Below are 24351 nucleotides of genomic sequence, written 5' to 3'. Positions count from 1 at the left end.
ACAGGCAATGAAAGCCACCAGGGGCCTCTTTTCTTCATCCACTACGAGCCCCCTGATCTGCAATAGGAGATGGAGTTACTGGGAATTCCCAACAAAATTTGGGACTCTTTAGCCATCTGGAGAGTCTCTTTTGACTGGGTCCCCCATCATCTCATTCTCTGGAAGCATCAGCAACCCATGCTTAAGAGCCACATTCAAAGGAGTTGAGTTTGAGGGCACTGCTGCTACAGCCCCCACAAACATCTTCCTAAAACTCAGAGCTGATCATGTCCTTCTGCCAATTAAACTCATTCAATGACAGCTCATCTTCTAGGATTAAAAGTCCCAGTGCCTAACAGAGCACATGGGCCCCTTAAGATCAGGCCTTATCCACATTTTTCCCTCTGTGATGCACTCTGTAGACCAGGCACTTAGAACTCCTTGCATTTCCCAGACATACAGTTCTTTCATAACGCTGAATTGTCACATAAGGACTTCTTCCTAAAATGCATTTGTCCAACTGGCAAAATTTTACTTAGCCTTTACAATTCAGTCTCCAACAACCTTCTGTGTCCATCTTACCTGACACTCCCCACCCCTGCAAAATTTAAAACCTCCTTAAGCATTTTGTGCAAACTTTCCGCAGCATCCATCATAGCCCTCTTTAATTATCCCTTATCCATCTTTCCCCATTGACTACAAACTCCTGGAGGATGAGGGTGGCCTTATGTATGTATTACAGTAGATATTTCAAGTGCGTGTGCCTGCCCAGGACACCTGCCTTTGTGGAGACACCCCTTACCTTCCCCACATGACGCTGGGAAGGTTATCAGTCATGACCCAAGCTCTCTGAGGAATCTGCATGCAAAGCAAACAGAGAGCCAAGTCAAGCAATGGCAGCAGCCAACAGAGACATCCGCTCGATTCCCAGAGCTACCCTCGTTTCTATCCTTCCTAAGCCACCTGTTGGCTTGGAGCGGGTTCTAGAGATCTTCCCTAAAATTCTTTCAATGAGCTGAACAGTATTCTTCTAATATTTTTTAATTCATTTAGCCAGAGTCGGCTTTGGCCGCTTCCAATTAAAATTACTTGTACTTGTCAGTAATTGATTCCACATGTATATTGAGCATTTACCATGGACTAGACATGTAACAGAAATTGAATCAATTTTAGCTGAATAAATAACTAGCTTCCAGAGACCAGCAGCCTGGATTCACCCAGCAGTTTCTAGTTTGAGACAAAATCCTCCCTTTAGCAACTATCATTGTTACTTGGGCCTCCATCTCCCAAGAAGGATCTGTGTGATCCCCACTGGAGACTAGGATCCCAGCCTTCCTCTAGGAAGGTGAGTTAACAAGCATTTGTTAAGCTTTTTCTCTCTTCAGAGGTCTTCTAGAGACCCACACTGAGGGGAGACACTGCTCTATGTGTATGTGTGCACACATAACACCCAACACACTCAGACACACACAAGTGTGTCAACTTGTTCTTCAAACAGGCCCACGTGCTAAGGATGGATTAGGGAATCCATCACAGGATAGATTAAGGGAAGTTTCCAGAGACTGCAAACTACTGTGTCCCGGAACATGGAAGGCAGGCACCTAGTTATTCATCATGACATAGATTTTTGAGACCCCCCCCCCCCCACCCCAGAATTTATACAGGGATTCCCCACATCCAAGGTTCTCCATGTCCAAGATGGCCACCTCTTGGCTTTGAGCAGGCACTAATCCACCTCTGGTGAGAGAATGTGTGAATTCGGAAAAGAGAAGTCTTTGGTGACTCACAACCCAGGTCCAAAACCTGCTGTTACCAGTTACTGGCTGTGAGACCTCAATCAAGTCCCTTACTGCTCTGAATTTTTTACCTATTAATGGTAATAACACCACATACCTTAGGACTTTTACAAAGATTGGAAGAGATCACATATAAAAAGCTTCTAGCCCAATACTGGGCATGTACTAAGTGCCTAGTAGATGTCAATTTCCCCATCAGCTAGCCATAAACCTGTGACACCTGAAAGAGTGAGTTCTCCTCTACAGGAAATTCTCCACACTAAAGGCTAAGTCAATAAGATAGGTCCACAGCATCCTGACAACCAGGATTCTATAACTTGCTCCACCACATACTAGTCACGGAGCCTTAAACAAATAGTTAACATCTCTGAGCCTCAATTTCCTTATCTACAAAATAATAACAATAGCATCTACCAGAGCTTTTGCGAGGATTAAATAAGGTAATATTTTAAAGCTCCCCATGCAATGTATTGCACATAGTAAGAACTCAATAAAGCTACCGTATATAAGATCGAACCAAGTCAATGACTCTATAGCTTTAACCTGGATCTAAGCACCTTTAAAGAGGAAAGAAACAAAAGATATAGGACTTGTAGAGCTGAACGCAACCTTACGGATTCCTCCCTTAGAGATGGGGAAACCAAGGCCTGACACCAAACAACGAATTACTGACACAGCCAGGAATAGAACCCAGGTTTCTTGGTTCCCATCTTCCCACAGAGAGTTTTTCCCACTGTGATGTGCGGCTTGCAAAAATATAAAATAACAATGTCAACAACAGCAGCAAGAACGTTTAATCCAGACCAGAAAATTCAAGGAAGAGGCCATCATCACAGGTTATGTGACACTGGAACTACCACCAGGCTTCTCCGGAAGGGGATCTACCAGATCCCAGGGCAAGGATTCCTTCCCTTCTGACACAGCGGGGCTCTTCCAGACCAAGAGGTCTCAAGGACCCCAAGGGCAAGGAAAGCACACAGTGCCCTTTATCTTCAGCGCATATGACTGCACACGGCCCAGAAGAGAACTTCAGCATCTTTATCAAAGAATCAAGATGTGTGGTAATAGGCACGTTACAGTAGCTACAACATCAGTGGCAGTAAAAAGTGTCCATGAGAACCACGAGCCCAGCCACCACTTCCTGTCCCCACCCCACCCCGGGCTCCTGCTGTCTCTCCCGCCAGGAGATGGGAGATATCGCCAAAGACTCAGGCAGCACTGAGCTAGACCCCAGGATCTATCGTCCACTCCGCCTCTCAGATGGGCCCCAAAATTCATGGAGAGCAGCCAGGGCTACGACCTTCTCTCTGGACAGAGAACGAAGAGTTCAGAGGCCCAGAACTCAACACGAAGTGACTTCATCTGCAGTTCCTCTCACTCAACACTGCCCGCCTTTCTCTCAGCTGCCTTCTCTATCATCTTCAGTCTATTCGACTGTGGGTCCCTCTTCTTTAGCTCCTTTAATAAAAATATTTGCCACCTATAAAGCCCCTATGAGGTACTAGGTGGCCATCACACTCTAGCCGCTTCCCATACACCATGTCAGAGAACCCCATCTATATTTTGTAGTCGAGAATCTGCAGGTCAGAAAAGTTCTAAGTTATTCAAGGTCTCCCAGCTACTAATTTGCAGAGTCAGGGCTCAAGCTTAGGTGGCCTGTCCTAAGTCCTTGCTTATTCCACTGTACCCTGCTCAAAGCAGCCTACCACCGAGAGCAGTCGGGAGCCAAGGAGAGCCACTGCCCAGCCCTCTAGAAAGCCGGGCTGGGAGAGACAGGCTGTGGGCTTTGGGGCCACCACTTGTCTCTATCAAGCCTTGGTTGTCTCACCAAGAAAGGAGCTTAGCTTTCCGATGTGGCTTTGCGGAACCCCAGGAAACCTCAGACGTGCCTCAGGAACCACCCAGGGAAGTCAGGGGACGGGGGAGCCAAGCAGGCGGGCCCCCACCCCTCTTCAATCTGCAGAGCTTTACTTTTATCTGCTCTATACTCTGGGGTGGAATATAACATTTCGTTTTAAGAAAGAGGCCTGTTGTCAAGAAAGAAAAGAAAAGAAGAAAAAAGGAAGGAAGGAAGCTTAGCTAGCTGGAAAAGCACTGAAGCGGATGAATGGATGCCTTCTAAGGACAAGAGAATGAACAGAGTCCTCCCACTCCTTTCCCAGTTAAAACATGGCTGCACCATAAGTTTAAATCATCAGCAATTCCTTAAGGGTATTACAAATCAGAGCAGTGAGACAGAAAGAAGGGACAAAGAAAGAAAAAAGAAGCCATCCCAAAGGAAGAGGTCACCAGCTCTCTCACAGGTGCCAGACCCCAGGACAACGAGGGGGCCCAGGACAAGATAGCAGGCTCAGGAGCCCTCGGAGGAATGTTTCTTAGTGAGGAAAATAATGACAGAGGGGAAGGGACATCTGGTCCCTAACTTCCCACAGCAGGGTATTAAAGGATTGGGGGTATCGGGGGCCTGAGCACTCCTGGCCCCAGCAGGTGAGCACCAATTCTTGCGCCTCCTCCTCTCCACATGTAAACAGCTCTCTGCTCAGGAGACACACACTCCTCTTTACAAACCCAGATGTTCTCCCAATAGATTTGATTCCAAGAGACAATGACGTGTGATATTTCTTGTCCTTGCTGCCCACTTCCTCCTCCTGCCTCCCTCCAGGCTGAGGGTCCGTGGATCCCCAAAGACAAACACCACCACTTCCAAGAATTACACACACATACACACGAACACACGCCCAGGCACACACTGCCCAACACCTGGTTTTTCCAGTCCCTCGTCTTTAATTAAAAGAAGCCAGAAATTCTGAGTAAGCCTCTTGGCTCCCCACAGGCACTCGCTGCTCTCTGAACCCACTTAAAGAGTGAGAGGCAGGTGGCCCTTCTCCGACCCCCATTCTCCCTCCGATACTGTTCTCTCTTCCAGTGAAACCCTCCCAGACAGAACGCTTCCCCTTTCCGCTGCACTGCCTCTTCCCCAACACGCGTGTCAGATGAAGCAGGAAGAAACAGCTGGGTAACGCTACCCTAGGTGAGCCTCGCACTTCTACTTTCAAGATGATGTTCTAGCTGAATGATTTGAGGCACACTTGGCCCTATTTGGAAGATGAAGACACTGAGGAATAAACTCATTACCAAAATAGCCCAAGGCCAGTGAGTTAGTGGACAACTGGGGAGGGCCAACGTCCCCAATGACCCCACTGCATATATTCCGCCATCACAACACTGCTCCTAGATGATCCGTGTGCACTTGGTTGCAGGTGCTCTCGTGGTTTCAAATCTATTGTCTAATTGTCACATCAACCCTGAGGGACAAATACTACTTTCCCCATTTACAGATGAGGCCCCTACTTAATTAGGTTAAATAACTCATCCCAAGTGACTCGGCTAATAAGTGGCAGCTTTAGGATGCACCAGCAGGTCTGTGGGAGCCCAGTACCACGTTCTTACCCTCTACACTCTTGAGGATGCCCTTCCCACTCTGGCTTGGTAACACACCCTCACGTAACGTCAATAAAACTAAATTGGACTAATCTATATGCATAAGTGAAAAAGACAGCAGTGCATATAATCCTATGACTGTGCGTGTATGTAGAGACACATCTGACTGCCTGAGTTGAAAACCCGGCTCTGCCACTTAGTAGCTGTGTGATCTTAAACAAGTTAACCTCTCTGTGCCTTGGTTTCCTCATTTCTAACATGAATAATCTGCTCACAGAATTGCTGAGGATTAACTTAGTTCATACATGTGAGATGTTTAGAGCAATGCGGGGTACATATAAAATGCCCAAGATCATGCCATCTAAAGCAGAAAATCAGGCCTTCTTTTCCCTACAGAGTTTCTGCTGAAGATGTACCTCTACTGCCAATTCCCCGAAGGTGACAGCAGGACCCATAGGATGAACTGAAATCTAGTTCATTTATTTGAATGAAGTCATTTTTCTACTACAGGCATTTAAAGAAACAAAGCTCCCTGTGAATTCTGCTTCTGCTCCGTTCTCACAAATTTTCGTATTTACTGCTCTCACTATCACTCATTTCTAAATAGTCTGTCATTTCCATTTTGATATCTTTTTAACCCAAGAGTTATCTGGAAAAGTTGTTTTTAAATTTCCAAAGCAAGTAAACCTGGGGAGGACTATTATTGTATTGTTAATTTCTAATTTTATTACACCACTGTCAGGGATCATGGCCTAAATGGCTTATTATTCTGTGGAATTTGACATTTTCTTTGTCTTAAGATATGGTCAATATTTTTTAATCTTCTATGTGTGTTTGAAGAGATCTCGCATCAAAGTTTCATCCCCATGTGCCATGTTATTTTCTATCTGCCTTTGCTTCTCAGGAAAGCAATGAAAGTTCACCTAAAGAAAGGAAGGAGAAAAAAACACAACAGGAATGCCCTCCAGGTAGATTTTATCTACACTGATGAGTAACCTTCGGTAAAGGAGGTTAATTCATCCCGAATCACACAGCTAATAAGGGACAGAGCCAGGACTGGAACGCTGCTTGGTCCAACCCATTGTTCACAGTGCATTAACTCAGGGATCTTGCAGTCCCATAACCACGACCAACACCCACAACATCCTCCTTCTCACTACAAGGTCCCATCCAGAGTAACAGACTCACTTGTTCATTCATTCGCCCAACAGTATTTATCGAACATCTGTCATTCGCCAAGCAACAGACACTGGAGATACACAGACCAAACTCAGCACCCCCTGCTCCCCAGGACCCCACTGTCTCAGATGGGAGGCGGACAGACACCTGGGTCATTACAGCTCCACGAAGTGAGTGATGAAGACAGTTAGTACAAGGAATTGTACACCCAGGAGAAGACGGGGTGCCCAACTTCGTCTGAACTCAAGGCAGAGCCTGGGGAATGTGGAGCCTATTAGAGAATGTCCGCAGAGGTGACTCCTGGGGGAAATTCTGAAGGCTGAGTGGATTTACCCAAAGGATACCTAGAGGAAGGCCACTGGGGTGAGAAGATCACGCCTTTTTCCTGCTTTCTCTCTCATCCCTGGAGCCATTAAGGAGAGTCAAAGAATACCTTCTGCTTCCCCCTGGAGGGCTCAGGTCCTCTTTCAGTCCTTCCTCCCCCACCCTAGCTTCTTCACTCTCTTCTGACTTCCTCTCCCTCCTCCTCCCTCTCTTCCTGGCCCCTCAACACCCCCACAGCATCCACCTGTCAAGGATTCAGAAAGGAGGAAGGAATGACATCTTCTTCCCCATTCCATCCTCAGCCCTCTCCTCAACCCTTCCTTTCAGCCTCTGTCCCACAAGCCCCCTCCCCGTCATGGTCCTTCTAGAACACTTCACCAATAGTTATAATAGGTAACATTTTTTGAGTACTCCGCATGTGCTGAGGGTTCTTCTGAGATGTGTGCTTTATATTTACCAAAGCATTTAATCCTCCAGGGACCCTCCCCCTCTGACAGCTGAGAAAACTAAAGCATAAAGATGCCAATTAACCTGCCCGAGATGAGTGCCTGAGCTGGGAAGAGACCACGGGCAGCCAGCTGCAGAGCCTCTTTCTTGACCATCACGGAGCGATGCCTCTGCACAGCAAGCCCCACCCCAGACGCAGCGTGTGGCACTGGCCACCGGGGATGCACGTCCAAAGCACTAAAAACCAGATGCCTTATAGACAAGGTCAGGAAAAACAAGATCGAGAGGCTGTCACAGGCCAGAGGAGGCTAAGGAAACATGGCAACTAAAGGCAATGGGGTGTCCTGGATTGGCTCCTAGAGGAGAAAAAGGGACATTCGTGGAAAAACGAGTACAATCCAAATAAAGTCTGGAGATTAGTGAACAGAACCAATACCAGTTTCTCAGTTTTGACAAATGTACCATCATAATGGAAGAAGTCAGCAATGGACGAAACCGGGTGAGGGGCAGACAGGAACTCTGTACTATCTTTGTAACTTTTCTATAAATCTATAATTAGTCTAAAATAAAAAGCTTATTAAAAAAAAAGAAAAAGCAAATCTGAGGCCAGACCAAGTCGCCCTAACCCAGAGAGCTAAATAGACCCAGACAGCATACGCTCCACTAATCTCCCTAAATAGGGGTTGAACTTCACTCACAGTCTCCAGACAGAGACTGGGGAACGTCGCCATGGAAACGGGCCAATGCCAGAAAACAGGCTGACCTCACAGGGAGCGAGCGGGTGGCGAGGGGAGGAAGTTGCAGCCTGGTATAAAGGTGGCTGGAGATAAGGCTCCTGGGGGACTACAGAATCTCCAGGTAAGTTCATTTGCAGAATATCCCCATTCATCTACTGGATGGCAGGGTTTACAGCTTTCCCGGCTGTGGGCTGGGAAGTGAAAAGACACAGGGAATGAGGCATGAGGGGTCTGTGCTTTCTCAGAGAGTAGGACCCAACAGGGCAGGCAGCTTCTGAAATGACAAGATCACGTGGCTGCTTTTATATATCACCAAAAATTAAAGAGTTTAAGGAAGGCATGGTAAATGCTATCAGCTCGGGATCTGGAAGCTTCCCTGAAGTGATGACACTGGAACTGAGCTTTAAGGGATGTATAAGATTTTGCCAGGAAAAGAATGGGGTAGCTAGATTTTCACTGTAGTAGCCACATCTTCTCCTTCATTGTCGTTCTGAACAGGGGCAACCCTCCCTGATGTATTGGGCTGGGGTTTTAGGTACAGTTAGAAGCCTTGGAACTCATCGGTCCTTGTCCTTGAGGACAGAACCAGTGACCTCTGGCTTTGTTAGCAAATTTATGGGTTCCCTGAGTAAATACAGCACTTCAGGCAGGTAAAGTTTTACCACCTCTCAGGGAATGGATTGGGAAGAGTAAGTCTTAATGATGAATAAGGGACGTGCAAGGGCCAAGCTGTTGTTGATCAGTCAACAGACAAATGTTGAAGAGATGATTGCCATGCAGAGTACTAGGCTCTGGGGCCCCAGAGGAACACCCTCTCTGCCACCGCAGCAAGGAGCATCCAACTGTAGTTGAGGAGACGATCAAATATAGCGTAGGGTGACATCAAAAAGCAAGACAGCCATGATCAATTCATGATCCCACCGCTTCCTAGCTGGGGATCTCAATCAAATCTGCACCTCAATTCCTTTACCTGTAAAATGGGAATAAGACACACCAACGCCTCGCCTTGCAGGGCTGAGAGGATTAGAGACAAGGAATGGCAGGCACGTAGCGCACGTCCTGTCCGATAACAAATAGCTGCTCAATAAATGGTCATTGTGACTGTAGTTGATATGGTGACAACAACAAATAGAACCATCGATCTTAAAGACAACAGGATCTAGGAGGCAAAGAGTCCAACTCACAGAAAAACAAATGGAAGGTAATTTCAAGCACACTCCATGGTAACCAAAAACCCAACTGACAACAGAAGAAAGGTATTTTGCTAGAAAGTGATAGACAGCCCATGCGGGCTGCTGGAATGGAGAGAGAATATTCTAGGCTGCAGTTAGGGAGCATTACCTGTAAAGAATGAGTTTGGAAGATGGGTAGGAATTTTGACAGAAGCGGAGAGGAGCACTGAAAGGGAGAGAGATCAACATGGACAAGCATCTCTCCCTTAGCTCCGGGCAGTCCCCCAGCCTCCCCCACACTCTCAGGAATAAAAATAAAACTAATCCCCTTCTTTCATCCAAGCATGTTCTCTTCTGGCCTCTGGCTGATGGGTCTGTAATCCCTACTCAATCCCTATCACCCTCATCTCAGCCCTGCTTCCCGTCTGCTCACAGCAAAACAGCCATCCCAGCAAATGAGTCCTCCCAGGGAGAGAGGAGAGGTGAGGAAGAAATCACCGACTAGTAAGAAACCTTATCACTAAAGGATGGAATCTGGGTGAAAAGACTCTCAAGTTGAATCTCAATGACGAGAGTCTCAAGTTGGGATATTAAGATTTGGTTATGATCCAAAGCACCTGGCACACAGTAGGAGCACAATGTATACTTATTGAATGAATCAAGCCTTACAGGAGAAGTATAGCTCCATGTTTCTGATGGGGTTCCGCTATAACCATTACCCTGAGGAACTCTGATCCCACAGAGATCCCAGAACTCCAGATGGGGAAAGAGGCCAAGGACAAGCCCTTTGGGATGCAAGACACAAGACAGAAGAGAAAGAGTAAAAAGGAAGTCTGGCCTTTAGAGCCTCAGGCCATTGATTTCATTAGTGTGACCCTACGGGCACTGGCCTTGGAGGGGCCAGTACATCCCAAATTATTTCCAGTTCTCCAAAAGTCAATCTCCAAGGGGGTCCAAAGTCCTTGACCTCTTTCCATACATCACTGGCTTCTCATCTATCATTATCTATCTTTGATCTGGGGGGTTCTTTTTTCATAAAATACATCCCTTTGTTTTCCCTATATGACCATTTACTCAAAAGATCAGGACTTCACATAATAATTTTGCCTATAAGGCCCAGCAGGATGAGGTCAAAAGGATAAGGATGAGCAAGCCCAGCACAAGGAGGTCCAAAAGCACTCACAGTGGTATATATGTGAAGCACGAAAAGGAGAGTGGTTGAGAAAACCCAGGATCCTTGCCTTTCTTCTTAGGAGACTCTACATGCATCTGAAAAGATTAGACTTGAATCTTAACAAGGATTTGAAGAGGAACCTGAGCTCAAGCATCCATTCTCCCAGGAATCCTGTCCCCATGTCCCAGAGGCCAGCCAACAGGGGCTTCCTGTGGTAGCTTCTACCACAAGGATGCTCTCATCGTATCTGTTTCTTGTGTGTCTCCCTAGCAGACCGTGAACTTCCTAAAGTCCAGGAATACGTGTTAATCACCATTATACCCCAGCACCATTGTAGGGCCTGGGGCACAGCAGGTGCTCAGTAAATGTTTGCTGAGTGAAAAGAGGGCCAGGCAAGAAGTCCGCGGACAGGAATTGTCTGAACTCAGCAGATTCAAAGTTCAACTAGTGAGAAATCAGCATGAACCGCCTCATGAGATAGGCTGGGTGTATGCACTGCACATTCCAGGCAAGTCTGTCCTCCGTCACTGAAGAAGCAGGCTGCCGAGGACGCCTGCCAGGAGGAGCAGTGCAAGAGATAAGATGACTCAGGTCTTGTGACCACGGCCTCAGGAAAGCATGCCCTTCGGTGTGGACGCTGCTCTCAGCAAGTCGAGTTTGCGGAACTCACATTTACTGTGGTGGATGATTGCCACCCTCACGATGACCCTATGGGGAAGGTATGATGATCCACTTTACAGGTGCAACTCTGACACCTCAGTCCTACGGACTTCGGAGTCTCACGGTGCTCAGGACAGGCTCACAAACAATGAAGCATTCTGGAGAACCACACATCCTCAGGGATGGAGGCCTTAAATCTCCTTGGTGGCCTCCCCTCCCTCAAGGAGATGCTCAAATTCCTACATCATTCAACAGCCTAGCAAGCTTCTTGCCTCCCTCCCAGGCTCGAGGAGGGAGCCAGCCCAGCTCTCCAGGCAGCCCATCCCATCCTCGGGCAGCTCTGACCAGTAAAAATGCTTTCTACAGAGTCCACATTTCTACACATCAACTTCACATCTTCTTCTCGTATCTACACAGAGCAAAGCTAATCTGCACATGACAGCCCTCCAGCCATCTGGAGACTGTTATCACCTCCCCTCCCCCAGGGTTTAGAAAGATCCCACAGAAGGAGATTGCACAGGCAGCCGAGTGTGAGAGTGTGAGATGGGTTCGGTGCAAGTTAACAAATGTCTTGCCTTTGGCTGATAAAAGGAATCAGAGAGAAAATGGTAATCTTGTTGCAGAGAGGGCAATCTCTCTCCTGGGGGCCAGAGGAGGGGGGCAGGGGAGGCAGGGGCAGAAGGTGGGCTAGAAACCAAAATCCATATAAACTTTAACAACAGTTTTCTCTGGAAATATTAATATTTTACTAGTGCCAGAAGGGGCTTCTGAGATCAACCGAAGTCTTGGTTTCACAAAGGGGGTATAGAGAAGCAGAGAGGTAAAGCGACACAAAGGAACGCAGCTATTAAGGGGCAGGGCCACAATTAGAACCCTTGGCACCGGCAATCCAGGTCCTCTTTGAACAGTGTCACCACCCATCTCCCTGCTCCAAAGCACTAGGGCAGCACCGGTGATTTCAGAACAGCATTCCCATAATAACAGCACCGACTATAGTCTCACTTCCACCACATCCCCAAGAAACGTAGGGAGGACACAGAGCATTAATTCCACTTTACAGTAGGTACCAACGAGGCTTGGAGGAGCAAAGGGACTGCTTGGGTTCCCCAGCAATCTGAATTAATCCTTGGAACCCAAAGCTCAGGGAGAACTCTTGGCTATTTGTTGACAATCTGCTATTGAAGGGGACCAAGGAGTATCCTCCTCCGGAAATGGATTTCCTAACTAAAGGAAGGGAGCCGCCACTGCCTGCTGTTCGGTTTTGCATTGTTCTATGACTGCTGAGTGTGCCGATCAGGGAAGAGCTGCAAAGCCACTCTCCGTTTCCTTTCTGCCTCCCAACCAGTGTGCTTCAGGGAGAGAGTCTGGGTGCCTCTCCTGATTGTGCCCTGACCAGCTCTGTGACCTGCAGTATCCCTCCCACCCAGGCTGAGCTTCGGTTTCCTCATCTACAAAAATAGGAGCAATAAACTCCACCCTGTAACTGGGATGTTGTTGCAGGAGGCAGGGAGGCTCCCCCCACAATCAGCAACTGTCCCTCTGTTTCTCTTACTTCCCCATCGCCCCACTACCCAGAGCAGGTGAAAGGGTCATGAAGGTCTCGCCCAAAACAAGGGAGGAGAAAGAAAAGCAATTGTGACACCATCCCAGGAGTCCCTCACACTTGTAGGAGGCCGGGGATTTTTCCAAGGAGCTTTTATGGTTATTAGCATAACATTTACCATCTGTTAGTCCTGTATGTGTCATGCACCATACAAAGGGCTTTGTACGCTATCTTACTTTTAGTCCTCACAATCACGCATCTTAAAGATGACAAAACTTAGACTCGGGGGTTAAAGGACAGCTAGTTAGCCATGGAGCCAGAAGGCAACCCCAGTTCTATCCAGCCCCACGCTTCCCAAATTTTAGCGTGCTCCTGAATCACTGGGGAGATTTGTGAATAATCAGATTCTGATTCTGTGGGTTCAAACTGGAGTCTAAGCTTCTGCACTTCTACCAACCTTCCAAGTAGATGGACTACTTTGTATCAAGGGCTGGATTTTAAATTCCATTAAGACAGACTCTGTGTCACCCAATCCCCAGGGCTTAGCACTGGGCCTGCCCCACAGAATGCACTCAATAATTATTTGTTGAATGAGTCAATGACTATCCAGCTCAAAAAACTCAGGTTTAACACTTGTCTATACCAAGTGTCACTGCGTCATTTGATCTCATAACAAATCTATAAGGTATGACCATGAACATCTGGCAGATAAGGAAACAGAAGCTCAAAAGAATAAGCAGCCTAAGGTTTTACAGCTTTTGTGCGGCAGGGCTGGAGGCGGTCTACCTTCAGATCTCTTGCCCTAACCACAGCTGTCCCGAGGATGCGGGGGAAATTAATAATTATAGCCCGTCGGATGGCGAGGAGCTGGACCATCCCGGCACGTGACCAGCTCACAGCTCGGAGGTCACCCAGGAGCTCCGAGCTGCTCCGGGGGAGGAGGCAGCCGGGCTCAGAGACAAGGCGGACAGGAGAAGGCTGGTCCTGGGCACAGTGCCAGGCAGCAGGGGCCAAGTGGTGATGTGACCCTTAACCTCACAGAGGATCCCGCCAGGCCCAAGCACCCCCCGGGGACCCCAGCTCCGGAGAGAAGCTGTCATCCAGGGAAACCGCAGCCTAGCCAGGAATCACCCAGCGCACGACCGCAGACGGTGGGGAGGGTGCGGGATGCGGCCGGACTTGGGGAGGGCAGGCCTCGCGCCCGGCCCCGATTGGGGAGCGAAGGGACGCCCCTCGGCCGCGCAGCTGCACCCCAGGAGCGGCGGACTCACGGCCTTCAGCTGCTCCAGCCTGTCCTTCATCCTGGAGCCCCGGCGCCCGGCGGCAGGTGAGCGCGTCCCAGGTGAGCGGCCGGAAGTGGCGGCCGGGCCCGGCCAGGGCGAGGGAGCTCGCGGCGCAGGCAGAGGCGGGCGGCGGCCGCCGGCGAGGAGGAGCGTCCGAGGCCGCGAGAAGCTCCGCCGCGCCGCCCCCTGGGCCCCGCCGGCGCCGCGCGCTCCAAATCCGCCTCCCGGCCGGCGCCGGCGCGCACGCTCAGCCGCCCGGCGGCCCGCCCCTCACCTGCGCCGCGCCCCGCGCCCCTGCTTAAAGGGCCCGCGCCCCGCCGCCAGGGGCGCTCTCACTCCCCTCCCCCAGCGCTGGGTGCCTCCTGGGACCGGAGAAGTCCGGGGAGAGAGCCCAGCCCTGGTAGATCCCGCCGCTGGGCCGAGGAAGAGCGAGGGGGTCTGTTGGACCTCAATTCCACCCTTCCCCTTCGACAGCCATTCACTCCCTGCGCCAGGCTCTGTGCTGGGATCCAGCCTCAACAGACTCATTCATTGCTAGGCGCGGACAACGTCCCGTAAACAAAGAACACTCAGACATTGTGGATTGAGCTATAATAAGTGGGAGAAAGAGCTAATTCTAATTCTGCCTGGAGGAAGGGCACTGCAAGTCATGGAATTTGTACTGTCTAGGGGACTGCATATTGGAGCTGGAAGAGGGTTTTTCCAGAGGAAGTAACTGGAGATGAGGTGGGACGGGACAGGCTGGGACGAAGAATTTGGGCTTCTTGATGTTGGCAATTGGGACCCCGCTGAGAAATGCGAGCAGTTCTGTGTTGAAGTCAGAACACCTGCCACTAGCAATTTGTACAACTTTGGGAAAGTTTCTCTAGGGGACCCCGCTTCCACATCTATAAATCAGAGTACCCACTTCACAGTTTGCTGTGAGACCTGTGTGATAGAGGAATGACTGATTCGTCACCTATAGAGCAGGGTTGTGAGATAAAGATGTTTGTGTAGGAAAGCTTAAGCCGTTCTCCTCTGCTACGTGGTGTAAAGATCCCAGGTGGGTTGTACCTTCTGAAAACGTGGGCGGGTTCTTCGCGCTGCCCCTCCCTCTTAACCCCTCTCCTCTCCCCACCCCTACCCTCTCTTCCTTCTTCCTTATTTGTGTTCTTTCTTGGGAACAAATGACATATCCAGCAGAGAGTGACGCTCAATAAATGAGACTGTACGACGATTCAATACTCAGGAAAAGAAGGTGCTGTATGCATTCAAGTTAAAGGGCTGTAAATATTTTCGTAATTCTAACAGAACTTTGCCCTCTTCTGCGATCTCAGTGTGTGCTCGGTGCTGACTTCATCCCCTCCCATAAAAATACTGTCCGTACGCGGTGGAGCCCTTGAAACCCTGCCCTTCTCAGCCCTAATCCTCGTTCTTTAGTCCTGCACACTTCCTTCTACCCTACGCGCGCGCTAGGTGGAGTCTCCGGTCCTTAGTAAAGGGAAGGCTTCTTCGCCCCCTGGTGGTCATAAGTGGAAAAGGTGAGTAAATCAGAAATCCTGTCCCCCCCCTGCTTCCCATAACAAATTTTCGTTAGTCTGGATAGCTAGGTCGTCGCGCTTCAGGAAAAGAGCTTCTCCTGAGGGAGACAGCTATGTGAACAACTCTTTACGTTAGAAGTCTGAAAAGGGCCGTACGAATCGGGAGTAAGGATCAAGGATGGCCATTCAGCCTCTGCCGGAACACATCCCGGGATGGAACATCCTAGTCCTCCTGGGAAAAGGTAATTGTTTTTAAAAGGGTAAAATCATGACTCTCATACAATTATAAAATGAACACACATCAGAGATTTTGTTTAACTTATGAAGTAATGAGGAAACCCTGTATTGGGTTCAGAGCAGAATCCAAAGAGCGGTATAGGCAATCAGGAAGCCTGAAATGAGTGTTAATAAATGTAAAACTGGCTTCTGTAGCAGGGGGCAGATCAATTGCATCTCCATCAGAAGAATTTCATTTGCATTTCATGTGTATTACTGTCAGTTTTCTACAATTTACAGAATTGTAAAAAAGCCACAAGACCATCAAAGGCACAGACTTTTATAAAATCAGATAACCCAGAAAGGGGCATTGGACAAAGCGTAGCATGCCATAGACACCTGGTAATCTTTTTTTTTTTTTTGCCATTTTAATTTTTTCGCAGTTTTTCCAGACATTCCCAATGTAGTTAAACAGTTACTACTGTTGTTAAAAAGTTTTTTGTTAAACACAATGAAAATTTTCCTCCCTGTAACTTCCACTGCTATTTCTTGCTTCCTGCCTCTCTCTAAACGTTTAAGAAATTTAGTCTGTCCTTCACAAGATGGGCTTTCCATGAAGGGAGAGTTGTTATGGGACAGGAGGACAATTGCTGGACACATAGCAAGGAGGCCTGATTTCTAGACGCAGAGTTTCTGCCACAAAATAGCTGTCACTTGATCACGCAAACTATTTTCTCACCCGTCAAATAAGGGGGCTGCTCCCACTATGATTAGCAGGCTTTTCAAGATCGAGAATATCATAAATGCTTTATTTGCATTCATGGGTCTCTTGTTTTGAAAGATTCCATATCCCTAACAAAATATATTTATTAGGTAATAAGAAATTTGGTTTCCTCAAACTGATAGATACAAATAGATTGGTGGTTGCCAGAGGGGGGAAGCGAGGGGACAAAAAAACGGGTGAAGGTGTTCAAAAGGTAAAAATATCTATGGATGTAATGTACAGCATGATGACTATTAACAATATTGTAGTGTATATTTGAAAGTTGCTAACGGAGTAGGTCTGAAAAGTTCTCATCACAAGAAAAAAATTTGTAACTGTGTGGTGATGGTGTTTTAACTTACTGTAATCATTTCACAATATGTACAAATATCAAATCATTACATTGTATACTTTAGACCAATACAATGTTATATGTCAATTGTATCCCAATAAAACTGGGAAACAGAAAAAAATTTGGTTTCCTATGAGAGAATGTTTCCACCAAGAAAAAAAAAATGATCTTTTGATTAGCCTATGTGGCCATAACAGAAATGACTATATGATTCCTTAAACTTTTTTTTTTTCTGGTGAGGAAGATTGGCCCTGAGCTAACATCTGTTGCCAATCTTCCTCATTTTGCTTGAGGGAGATTGTCCCTGAGCTAACTTCTGTGCCAGTCTTCCTCTATTTTGTATGTGGGACGCCACTACACCTTGGCTTGGCAAGTGGTATAGCTCTGCACCCAGGATCCAAACCCACAAACTCCAGGCCCGCCAAAGCAGAGCCTGAGAACTTAACCACTACGCCACTCAGCCAGCCCCCTTTAAACTTTTTAAACATTGGAAACAGGAGAAAGAGCCCTTTAACTGCAGCTGGATCCAGGAACCCAGGCGGGGAAGCATCAGCAGAGTACTTTTATTCTGGCATTCTATGTGAAGGTAGTTATTCTAGACTTCAAGCCTTCTTTAAAAGTTCTATTAAGTATGAACCTTATATTGTTAATTTCATATTAACCTATTAATATTTGCTCTTTCCTGACAGGCAGAAGTCTGGGTTCCACTTGCGAGTTGTGTACAATAAACTGAAGAAAATCAGGTGCTGTGGGACAAGGGACCCGGGTGAGGGGAGTCCTTGGGCTGGTGAGAAAGACTCTGATAATGACTCAAGTGCACTATAGGGTCTCCACGTAGGTGGACAGTGACTTAAGGCTCCAGGCTCAGCAGGAGCCCCTTCTGTCTGATGTAGTTTCATTTTTCTGTGGTACTCAGTTTCCCACCCATTAGGTCTTAGTGTGGCCTGTTTCCCCATTAAACATAGTCAGGATTAATTCAGGGGTTCGTATCTGGGTCATAGATAAACCAGCCAACACTTCATTTCACCTTTACGAACAAACCAAAGACAGAATCCTGGGATGTGGGGGCTCTGCTTCCCTGTCTTTCCTGCCTCTAAGCCTGTTTCTTCCTCACTGGAGGAAAGGACTGAGCCCTACCTCTTCATGACCTCAGGGCCTGCTGTGGAGCAGGTGAGACCACTGTCTGCCTGGTGTACATCGAAGCAGTGTCTCCAGGGTGTGGTGTTCAGTAGAAAGAAATAAGAGAAGCTAGAGAGTTGAGGGGAAGAGGCTTTCTGTCCCCCTACAGCAATTCTTCCCCACTGCAGGGGGGGATAGAGAATAACTAAGACAGAGAATAAACTTCCTGACTTGCAGTTTTCCCCCTCTTACAGTTTGTAATAGATTTTTATTGTTGCATAACACATTGCCCTGAAACCTAGCAGCTTGAAACATTAAATATTTATTATCTTATCGTTTCTGTGATTCAGGAATCCAGGTGCAGCTTAGGTGGGTGCCTCTGTTTCAAGATCTCTTACGAGACTACAATTAAAGTCTAAGCTGGGACTACAGCCTCATTTCACGGCTTGACTGTGGAAGGATCTGCTTCCAAGGTCACTCATGTGGTTGTTGGCAGGAATCAGTCCTCAGGTGCTGTTGGACTTGGTTCCGTGCTGGCTATTGGCTGGAGGCTGTCCTCAGTTCCTTGCCGTGTGGACCTCTCTGTAGGGCAGCTCACAACATGGCAGATGGCTTCCATCAGAGCAAGGAGGTGAGAAAAACAGAGAGAACGAGAAAGACAGAGAAAGAGATGGATGGAAGCCAAAATGTTTTTGCAATCTGACCTCAGATGTGGCATCCTGTCTCTTTTGTCATATTCTGTTCATTAAAAAAAAGTCATTAGGTTCAGCTCACACTCAAGGTGAGGGGATTACACGACGGAATGAAGACCAGGAGCCATCTCAGTGGCTCCCTAGGACACAGCTCAAATCTGCTCTTTCATCCCGTGTCAGACCTGGACAGCTCTGACCCATTCTCCAAGCCTCAGAGTAGATGCTTTACCCTCCAGGATTGAGTTAATGGTCCTTCAAGCATGCCTCTGTGACACCCTGGACTTCTCCATCATAGCCCCCACCACAGCATGTCATTACCTAGCCACTGGTCTGCCTCCTGCCCCTTCTGTAAGCTCTGTGAGGACAGCCACCTTGTCTCTTGTCTTCACTGATGTGGACCCAGACCCAAGCATAGGGCCAAAACATACTGGGCACTCGGGGTATGTTTACTAAATTTATTAAACGACCGTTCTTATAATATGTCTTTGCTGTGTCTTTCTTCTGATTAAAATTTATCAGTAGCTTCTCGTTACAAAGAATAGAGAGTCCAGACTCTCCTTAGAGTAGCATGCAAGCCCTTGCCCAGTCTGGCCCCAGTCCCATGGGCTATTCGTCCCTGACACACATGGCCCAAGCATCAGCCTCATCAAACCCTCACCTCTTCTCCGAACCTGTTGTGCCCAGGATTTCCCAACTATCCTTGCCTCACATGTCCTTTTCCCGTTTCATGTCTGGCAAATCCCTTCTCCTCCTTCAAGACCAAAGCCTTCTCTAGTTCACTCAGGTTGTCTCCTTGGCCTCTCTGCCCACCCACCCCCAAAATCACTTGTTCAGATCTCTTTTTAAAGTGTACCCTGTGTTGTCTTATACCTAGTGGCTTACACATCTTTCTCCTTGGCTAGACCATGAACTACTTGAGAACCATGACCGGGTATTATAGCATTCACCTTTCAGGACGTAGATGCGCTGCAAACATCTGGAGAGTAGAGAAAGAATAGTTGGCTACTTACACACACACACACACACACACATACACATATATACACGTGCTCCCTAGAGACGCTTCTCTCCCTAAGGAAGAAAGAAGATCCTTCCTGGATCCTGGCTCTTAAACTAAATGCAATTGCAACTCCATGTGTCTTGAAGGATGAACTCTATGTCACTGAATTGTGTTTAAAATAATAGGTTTTGTTTATAAAGATGTTTTATATCATGTTGTTCAGAGGTTTTCCTAACATGAATCTGCATATACCTAGGGCTATGATTTAACAATATAAATAATTTTTGCACCGTGTAAATATATTCTTATTTTTATACAAATTCCTCAATCCCTGGAGCCCTAAAGCTCATGGTGGACTCTACAGAGCCTGGTAAGGAAGTGGGAAGATGCAGTGGGGAGCCTCATGCGCAGAAGCCTGCTGTTGCTTCTGAGCTGCAGAAGACACGTCTGTTGTTTGCAACACCTGCTGCGAGTGACAGGGTGAACACAATGGAGCGCCGGTGAAAGGCAATTGAATAGTTATGGCTTTCAACGTTTTGTAGTTAAGAAAATAAGCCCTCAAGTGTATTTCTCCATTTGGATGTTTAAATGACCATGCTGAATCTTTTATTGTACTTTTACAGTTTTTCTTTTTTTTTTTGTTCTTCAAGATCTCACAATAACTTGGGGAGATGGAGTAGATATTATTATCCGCATTTTGTCATGAATTAAATTAAGCACAGAAAAATCGGGTGATTGTCCCAAGCTCTCGTAGGATACTGATAGCATGCTGGGAGAGGTGTGGTTTCCTGCCCAGGTGTTGAAACCAAACCGCCCAGATCAAATCTTGGTTCTACCTTTACCCCCTGTGTGACCTCAAAAAGTTAGTTGACCTCCCTGTCTCAGTTTTGTTATCTGCAAGCAGAAAAAATAACAATACGCATATCATGGGTTTTTGTAACAATGAGTTACTTTATGGCAATAATTAATTCCTTTATTCAGCCACTTGAAAAGAAGCCTACTAACCCATGATAACTACATTATTTTCTCAGACAGCATGGAGAACTGAAAGATGCCCGGAATATTTCAACCACCAGTGAAATAACCCTCTCGAGACTCAGCCTCAGTGAAGGCAGCATTTTCAAAGTAAGTTCAACAGGATAAAACATTTCATGAGACACTCCAAGGAGTAAAAGAGTTTGGTGGTGACAGAGTTCAGAAAACATGGTGAAATGCATCCTTCCTCTTAGAAAGTCATGACTGCACGTTTGCAAGTTACAGGCACTGAGTAAACCTGCTAGTCGACAACTAGTTTTAGTTGATCAGCACAGGATTCTTCACACTTGTTTGACCATATAATGTTTAGTCCCTTCAAACACCTGTTATTTGACAGGACCAGTGCCCTACAGATAGCGCTGAGCTATAGAATGTTGCAGTAGAACATGGGAGCGGCAGCAAGTGTCTGCAAGCGAAGCAAAGATGATCCTTTTAGGTTCTTGTTTTTGAAAGGAAGAAGGTGACATTTCAGTTCTATATAATATGAATTCTGGTCATAGTTTCCATCTTTTAGGCCTGTGACTCAGAGGAAAAAAAGAAAAATACGTTTTATCACTTTTTAAGCTTTTCCAGATAAGGAAACAGAGGCACAGAGAGCAGACTCCCTGTTCCTGTGCCCTTCAGTTCCCTCCTTCAGAAATGCCTTTCCTGTTTCTCTTTGCACACCCGGAGACCAGGAGACCTGTCACGGTGCGGCTTGAATGCCACCTCCCCCACCAAACTTGCCTTGATTCCCTTCACTGTCCCTCCTCTGGAAGCTTCTAGCATTGTTATCACTCGGTCCTTGGTGTAATCGTGGTTTATGTTCTTATATCTCATCAGACTTTTCAATTCCTTCAAGGCAGCAGCTGCCTCTTACTTATCTTTCCATTTCCTGCCACATGTGGTGAGTAGTACATAGTAGAGTTCAATAAATAATTGTCTACCATCTTGTTGAATGAATAAATCACTTGGGCAGAATAAATCAAGGGGCAGAAGAAGGGATGAGCTTCCTCTACCCGACAAAGAGATGGTAAACCATGTATGCTCTGATGGCGTTGCCTTGAGACAAATGATCATCATGAAAATGATCACCCAGCTACTCAGAGTCACATTAATGAGTCCTTCCCCTCCTCACTGTACCCAGTCAAGGTTTGTCTTCGTAGAATTAGCTTTGCTCTACCTGAATCCACATTTGAACCAATATGACCTTTCTCCTACCCAGAGATGCTAAATTAACAAATGTTTTCATACCATGCGTATATAACTAGTCCATTTGGGATACTATAACAATACCATAGACAGTGGCTTATAAACAACAGGAATTTCTTTCTTACAGTTCTGGAGGCTGGAAGTCTGCAATCAGGGTGCCTGCATAGTTGGATGAAGGCCCTTTTCCAGGTCGCAGCCCTCTCATTGTATCCTCACATGGCAGAATGGGCTAGGGAGCTTTGTGGGGTCTCTTTCATAAGAGCACGAATCCCGTTCCTGACAACTCACCCCTCAGGACCTAAGCAGCTCCCAAAGGCCCCACCTCCTAATACCATCACATTGGACATTAGAATTTCAACATATGAATTGGGGGGGACTCAAGCATTCAGACCATCTCAACAGGAATAGACAGAAAGGGATAATATGAGATATGTGAGTGTGTTTGTGTGTGTGTGTGTCTGTGTCTTTGTGAGGGACAGAGAATGAGGAGGAGGATAGGGAGGACAGAGGCATGGAGAGAGTTATGCAGAGGCAGACTAATAACAAAGTCAGAGATTGAGATGGAGGTGTATTAGCTCCAGGTATAAGAGGTTAGAAAAGAGAACCACGCAAACTTTTAAACTCCAGTGCTTTCCCCATCACCTTTCCCTGGAAGAGAATTTAGGATTAAAGATAAATAATTCAAAAAGACATAAACTCAGCATTTACACCATGGGAATCATGAGAGAGTGGTTGGGGCGGTCCCAGTTTCATTTGCATCCTATTCTTGGCTCCACCCCTGCCCAGAAGGTGCAATGTTCAGGCCTGATGAGTACCTGAGAACTACATCTGGAGACAAGTCCAAGGGAGAACACAGACATTACACATGATGATGAGGACAGTGATAACAACCTTCACTGCTGCATCTCCCTTTAAAAGTCACAAAGTATTTTTACTTATGTATCTTTTGATCCTCACAACTGCCCCAAAATATACGTCTTGTGGGTATTTTAATCCCCATTTGAGAGATGAGAAATCTGAAGCTGAGAAAAGAAAAATGACTTTTCAGAAATAACATAACCAGGAAGAAGTAACAGTACAAAACCAGTGACCTCTTAGCACTCATCTCCTCGTCTTTCTGAGAGCATACCCATTTGTCTCTACCCAGCAACGTGCTAGAGGGACATCCAGGGTGTTCCTTGTGTTTAGGGCAACAGAAAACTCATCATTGCTCTCTTCAAAGCATCCTTAAGCTCTCTGTTCCTCATGCTATAGATCAAGGGGTTCAGCACAGGGGTGATGAATGTGTAAACCACAGACACTACCTGGCCCCTCTCCGGAGAGTAGCTGGAGCTGGGGCACAGGTAGATGAGGCTTCCACATCCATACTGGAGCACGACCACAGTCAGGTGGGAGGAGCAGGTGGAGAAGGCCTTTTGCCTCCCTTCTGCAGAGTGGATCTTCAGGATGGCAGCCACAATGAAGGCATAGGACAGAGTGATCAGCAGGAAGGGGATGGTGAGGACAGTGACACTGACCACAAACAGAGTGGCCTCATGGACATGAGTATCTGCACAGGCCAGTCTCATGACAGGGAGGACATCACAATAGAACAGGCTGACTTCTTTGCTGCTACAGAAGGGGAGTTGGAAGATGAGCACAGTCAGCTGCACGGCCAAGATGAACCCAAGCATCAGAGATCCCAGGGACAGCTGAACACACAACCGCCAGCTCATCATGAGAGTGTAATGCAAAGGGTGACAGATGGCCACAAACCGGTCATAGGCCATGATGGCCAGCAGAATGCAGTCAGCGCTACCCAGGAAGATGAAGAAGAACATCTGGGTGCCACAGCCAGGCAGGGAGATGAGGGTTCTCTCTGGGGACAGGATGCTGGCCAGAGTCAGAGGGGCAATGGTGGAAGAGTAGCAGACCTCCAGAGCTGCCAAGTTGGCCAGGAAGAAGTACATGGGGGTGTGGAGAGAATGGTTGATCCAGATGATGAGAGAAATGGAGACGTTGCCGCTGATGCTGACCAGGTACATAATCAGGAAGGTCACGAAGATCAGCATCTGCACGTCAGGGAGTTTGGAGAAGGGGCGGAAGTGGAAGTGAATCATCCCAGTTTGGTTTGCATCCTCCATGTATTCAATGCATTGGGCCTGCTAATGGCACAGGCACTGCCTCCTAAGGATAGATAAAAGTCAGGACACAGGGTTCCCGCAGGATGACCCATTCACCTCCTGGCTTCGTCCTTCCCTCATCTCTTCAACTCCAACCATCTTGTTCTCCAGTCTAAATTCATCAACTCACTTCTACAACAGTTTTTTGCTGTTCTAATCACCTAGAAGTAGTTTACCATTGAAATTTTTTTTTCATTGTGGTAAAATATACATTACATAATATTTATAATTTTAGCCATGCATAAGTGTACAATTCAGTAACATTAAATACATTGATAATGTCGCGTAACCATCATTTCTATCGATATCAAAATGTTTTTATCATCCCTAGCAAAAACTTTGCACCCACTAAACAATGACTCCCCATTATCTCCTTCTCCTACTAGTCCCTAGTAACCTCTATCCTTCTTTGTGTCTCTAGGAATTTGCCTCTTCTAGGCAACTCATAAGTAGAATCATACGCTATTTCTCCTCTGTGTCTGACTTGTTTCACTGAGCATAATTTTTCAAGGTCCATCCATGTGGTAGTAAACATCAAAATTGCATTCCTTTTTATGACTGAATAA

General features: G+C 47.0%; 3 protein-coding genes across 16 annotated transcripts in view; 1 reads left to right on the top strand and 2 right to left on the bottom strand.

Annotated features, from left to right (window-relative positions):
• Positions 1-13857, bottom strand: part of STX3 (syntaxin 3) — a 42893-nt gene extending 29036 nt beyond the window's left edge. For 8 of the 11 annotated variants that reach the window (XR_011423663.1, XR_011423666.1, XR_011423661.1 and 5 more), the window contains exon 1: positions 13724-13857. Coding sequence is in view for 4 of the 11 variants with exons in the window: in XM_023654115.2 (XP_023509883.2) it covers positions 13724-13753 (30 nt within the window). In the remaining 7 variants the exon portion in view is untranslated. Of the gene's footprint in view, positions 1-781; positions 833-13723 lie in introns of those variants that run through there. The other 3 variants (XR_011423664.1, XM_070228748.1, XM_070228749.1) reach the window with 1 other exon arrangement.
• On the top strand, positions 13487-18875 carry LOC106781481 (uncharacterized). Of its 4 annotated transcripts, XM_070228750.1 has the most exons (7): positions 14667-14777; positions 15191-15255; positions 15392-15497; positions 17276-17373; positions 18056-18074; positions 18202-18336; positions 18462-18605. In XM_070228750.1, exons 3-7 carry the CDS (start codon positions 15469-15471, stop codon positions 18466-18468), a joined length of 288 nt encoding a protein of 95 aa, XP_070084851.1. In that variant the 5' UTR covers positions 14667-14777; positions 15191-15255; positions 15392-15468; the 3' UTR covers positions 18469-18605. The 4 variants fall into 4 exon arrangements, 1 of the variants encoding a protein (XP_070084851.1); XR_011423667.1 differs by adding an exon at positions 17084-17172 and having other exon boundaries at positions 13487-15497; positions 17276-17329; positions 18056-18875; XR_001378080.3 differs by having other exon boundaries at positions 13487-15497; positions 17276-17329; positions 18056-18875.
• Positions 18876-22807: 3932 nt separating this feature from the next.
• On the bottom strand, positions 22808-23746 carry OR10V13 (olfactory receptor family 10 subfamily V member 13). Its single transcript, NM_001391119.1, is given in 1 exon segment — positions 22808-23746. A coding segment is annotated over 1 exon segment (939 nt).
• Positions 23747-24351: the final 605 nt, after the last annotated feature.

This window comes from Equus caballus, chromosome 12, assembly GCF_041296265.1.
Source record: "Equus caballus isolate H_3958 breed thoroughbred chromosome 12, TB-T2T, whole genome shotgun sequence".
NCBI lineage: Eukaryota > Metazoa > Chordata > Mammalia > Perissodactyla > Equidae > Equus > Equus caballus.
The sequence above is the reverse complement of the archived record's forward strand: the minus strand, read 5'-3'. Positions and strand labels throughout refer to the sequence as shown.

Coding starts and splice junctions, on each gene's coding strand:
- LOC106781481 (XM_070228750.1), top strand. CDS start 15,469: ATGGAACATCCTAGTCCTCCTGGGAAAAG. Junction 15,498..17,275: donor CCTAGTCCTCCTGGGAAAAG/GTAATTGTTTTT, acceptor CTTTCCTGACAG/GCAGAAGTCTGGGTTCCACT.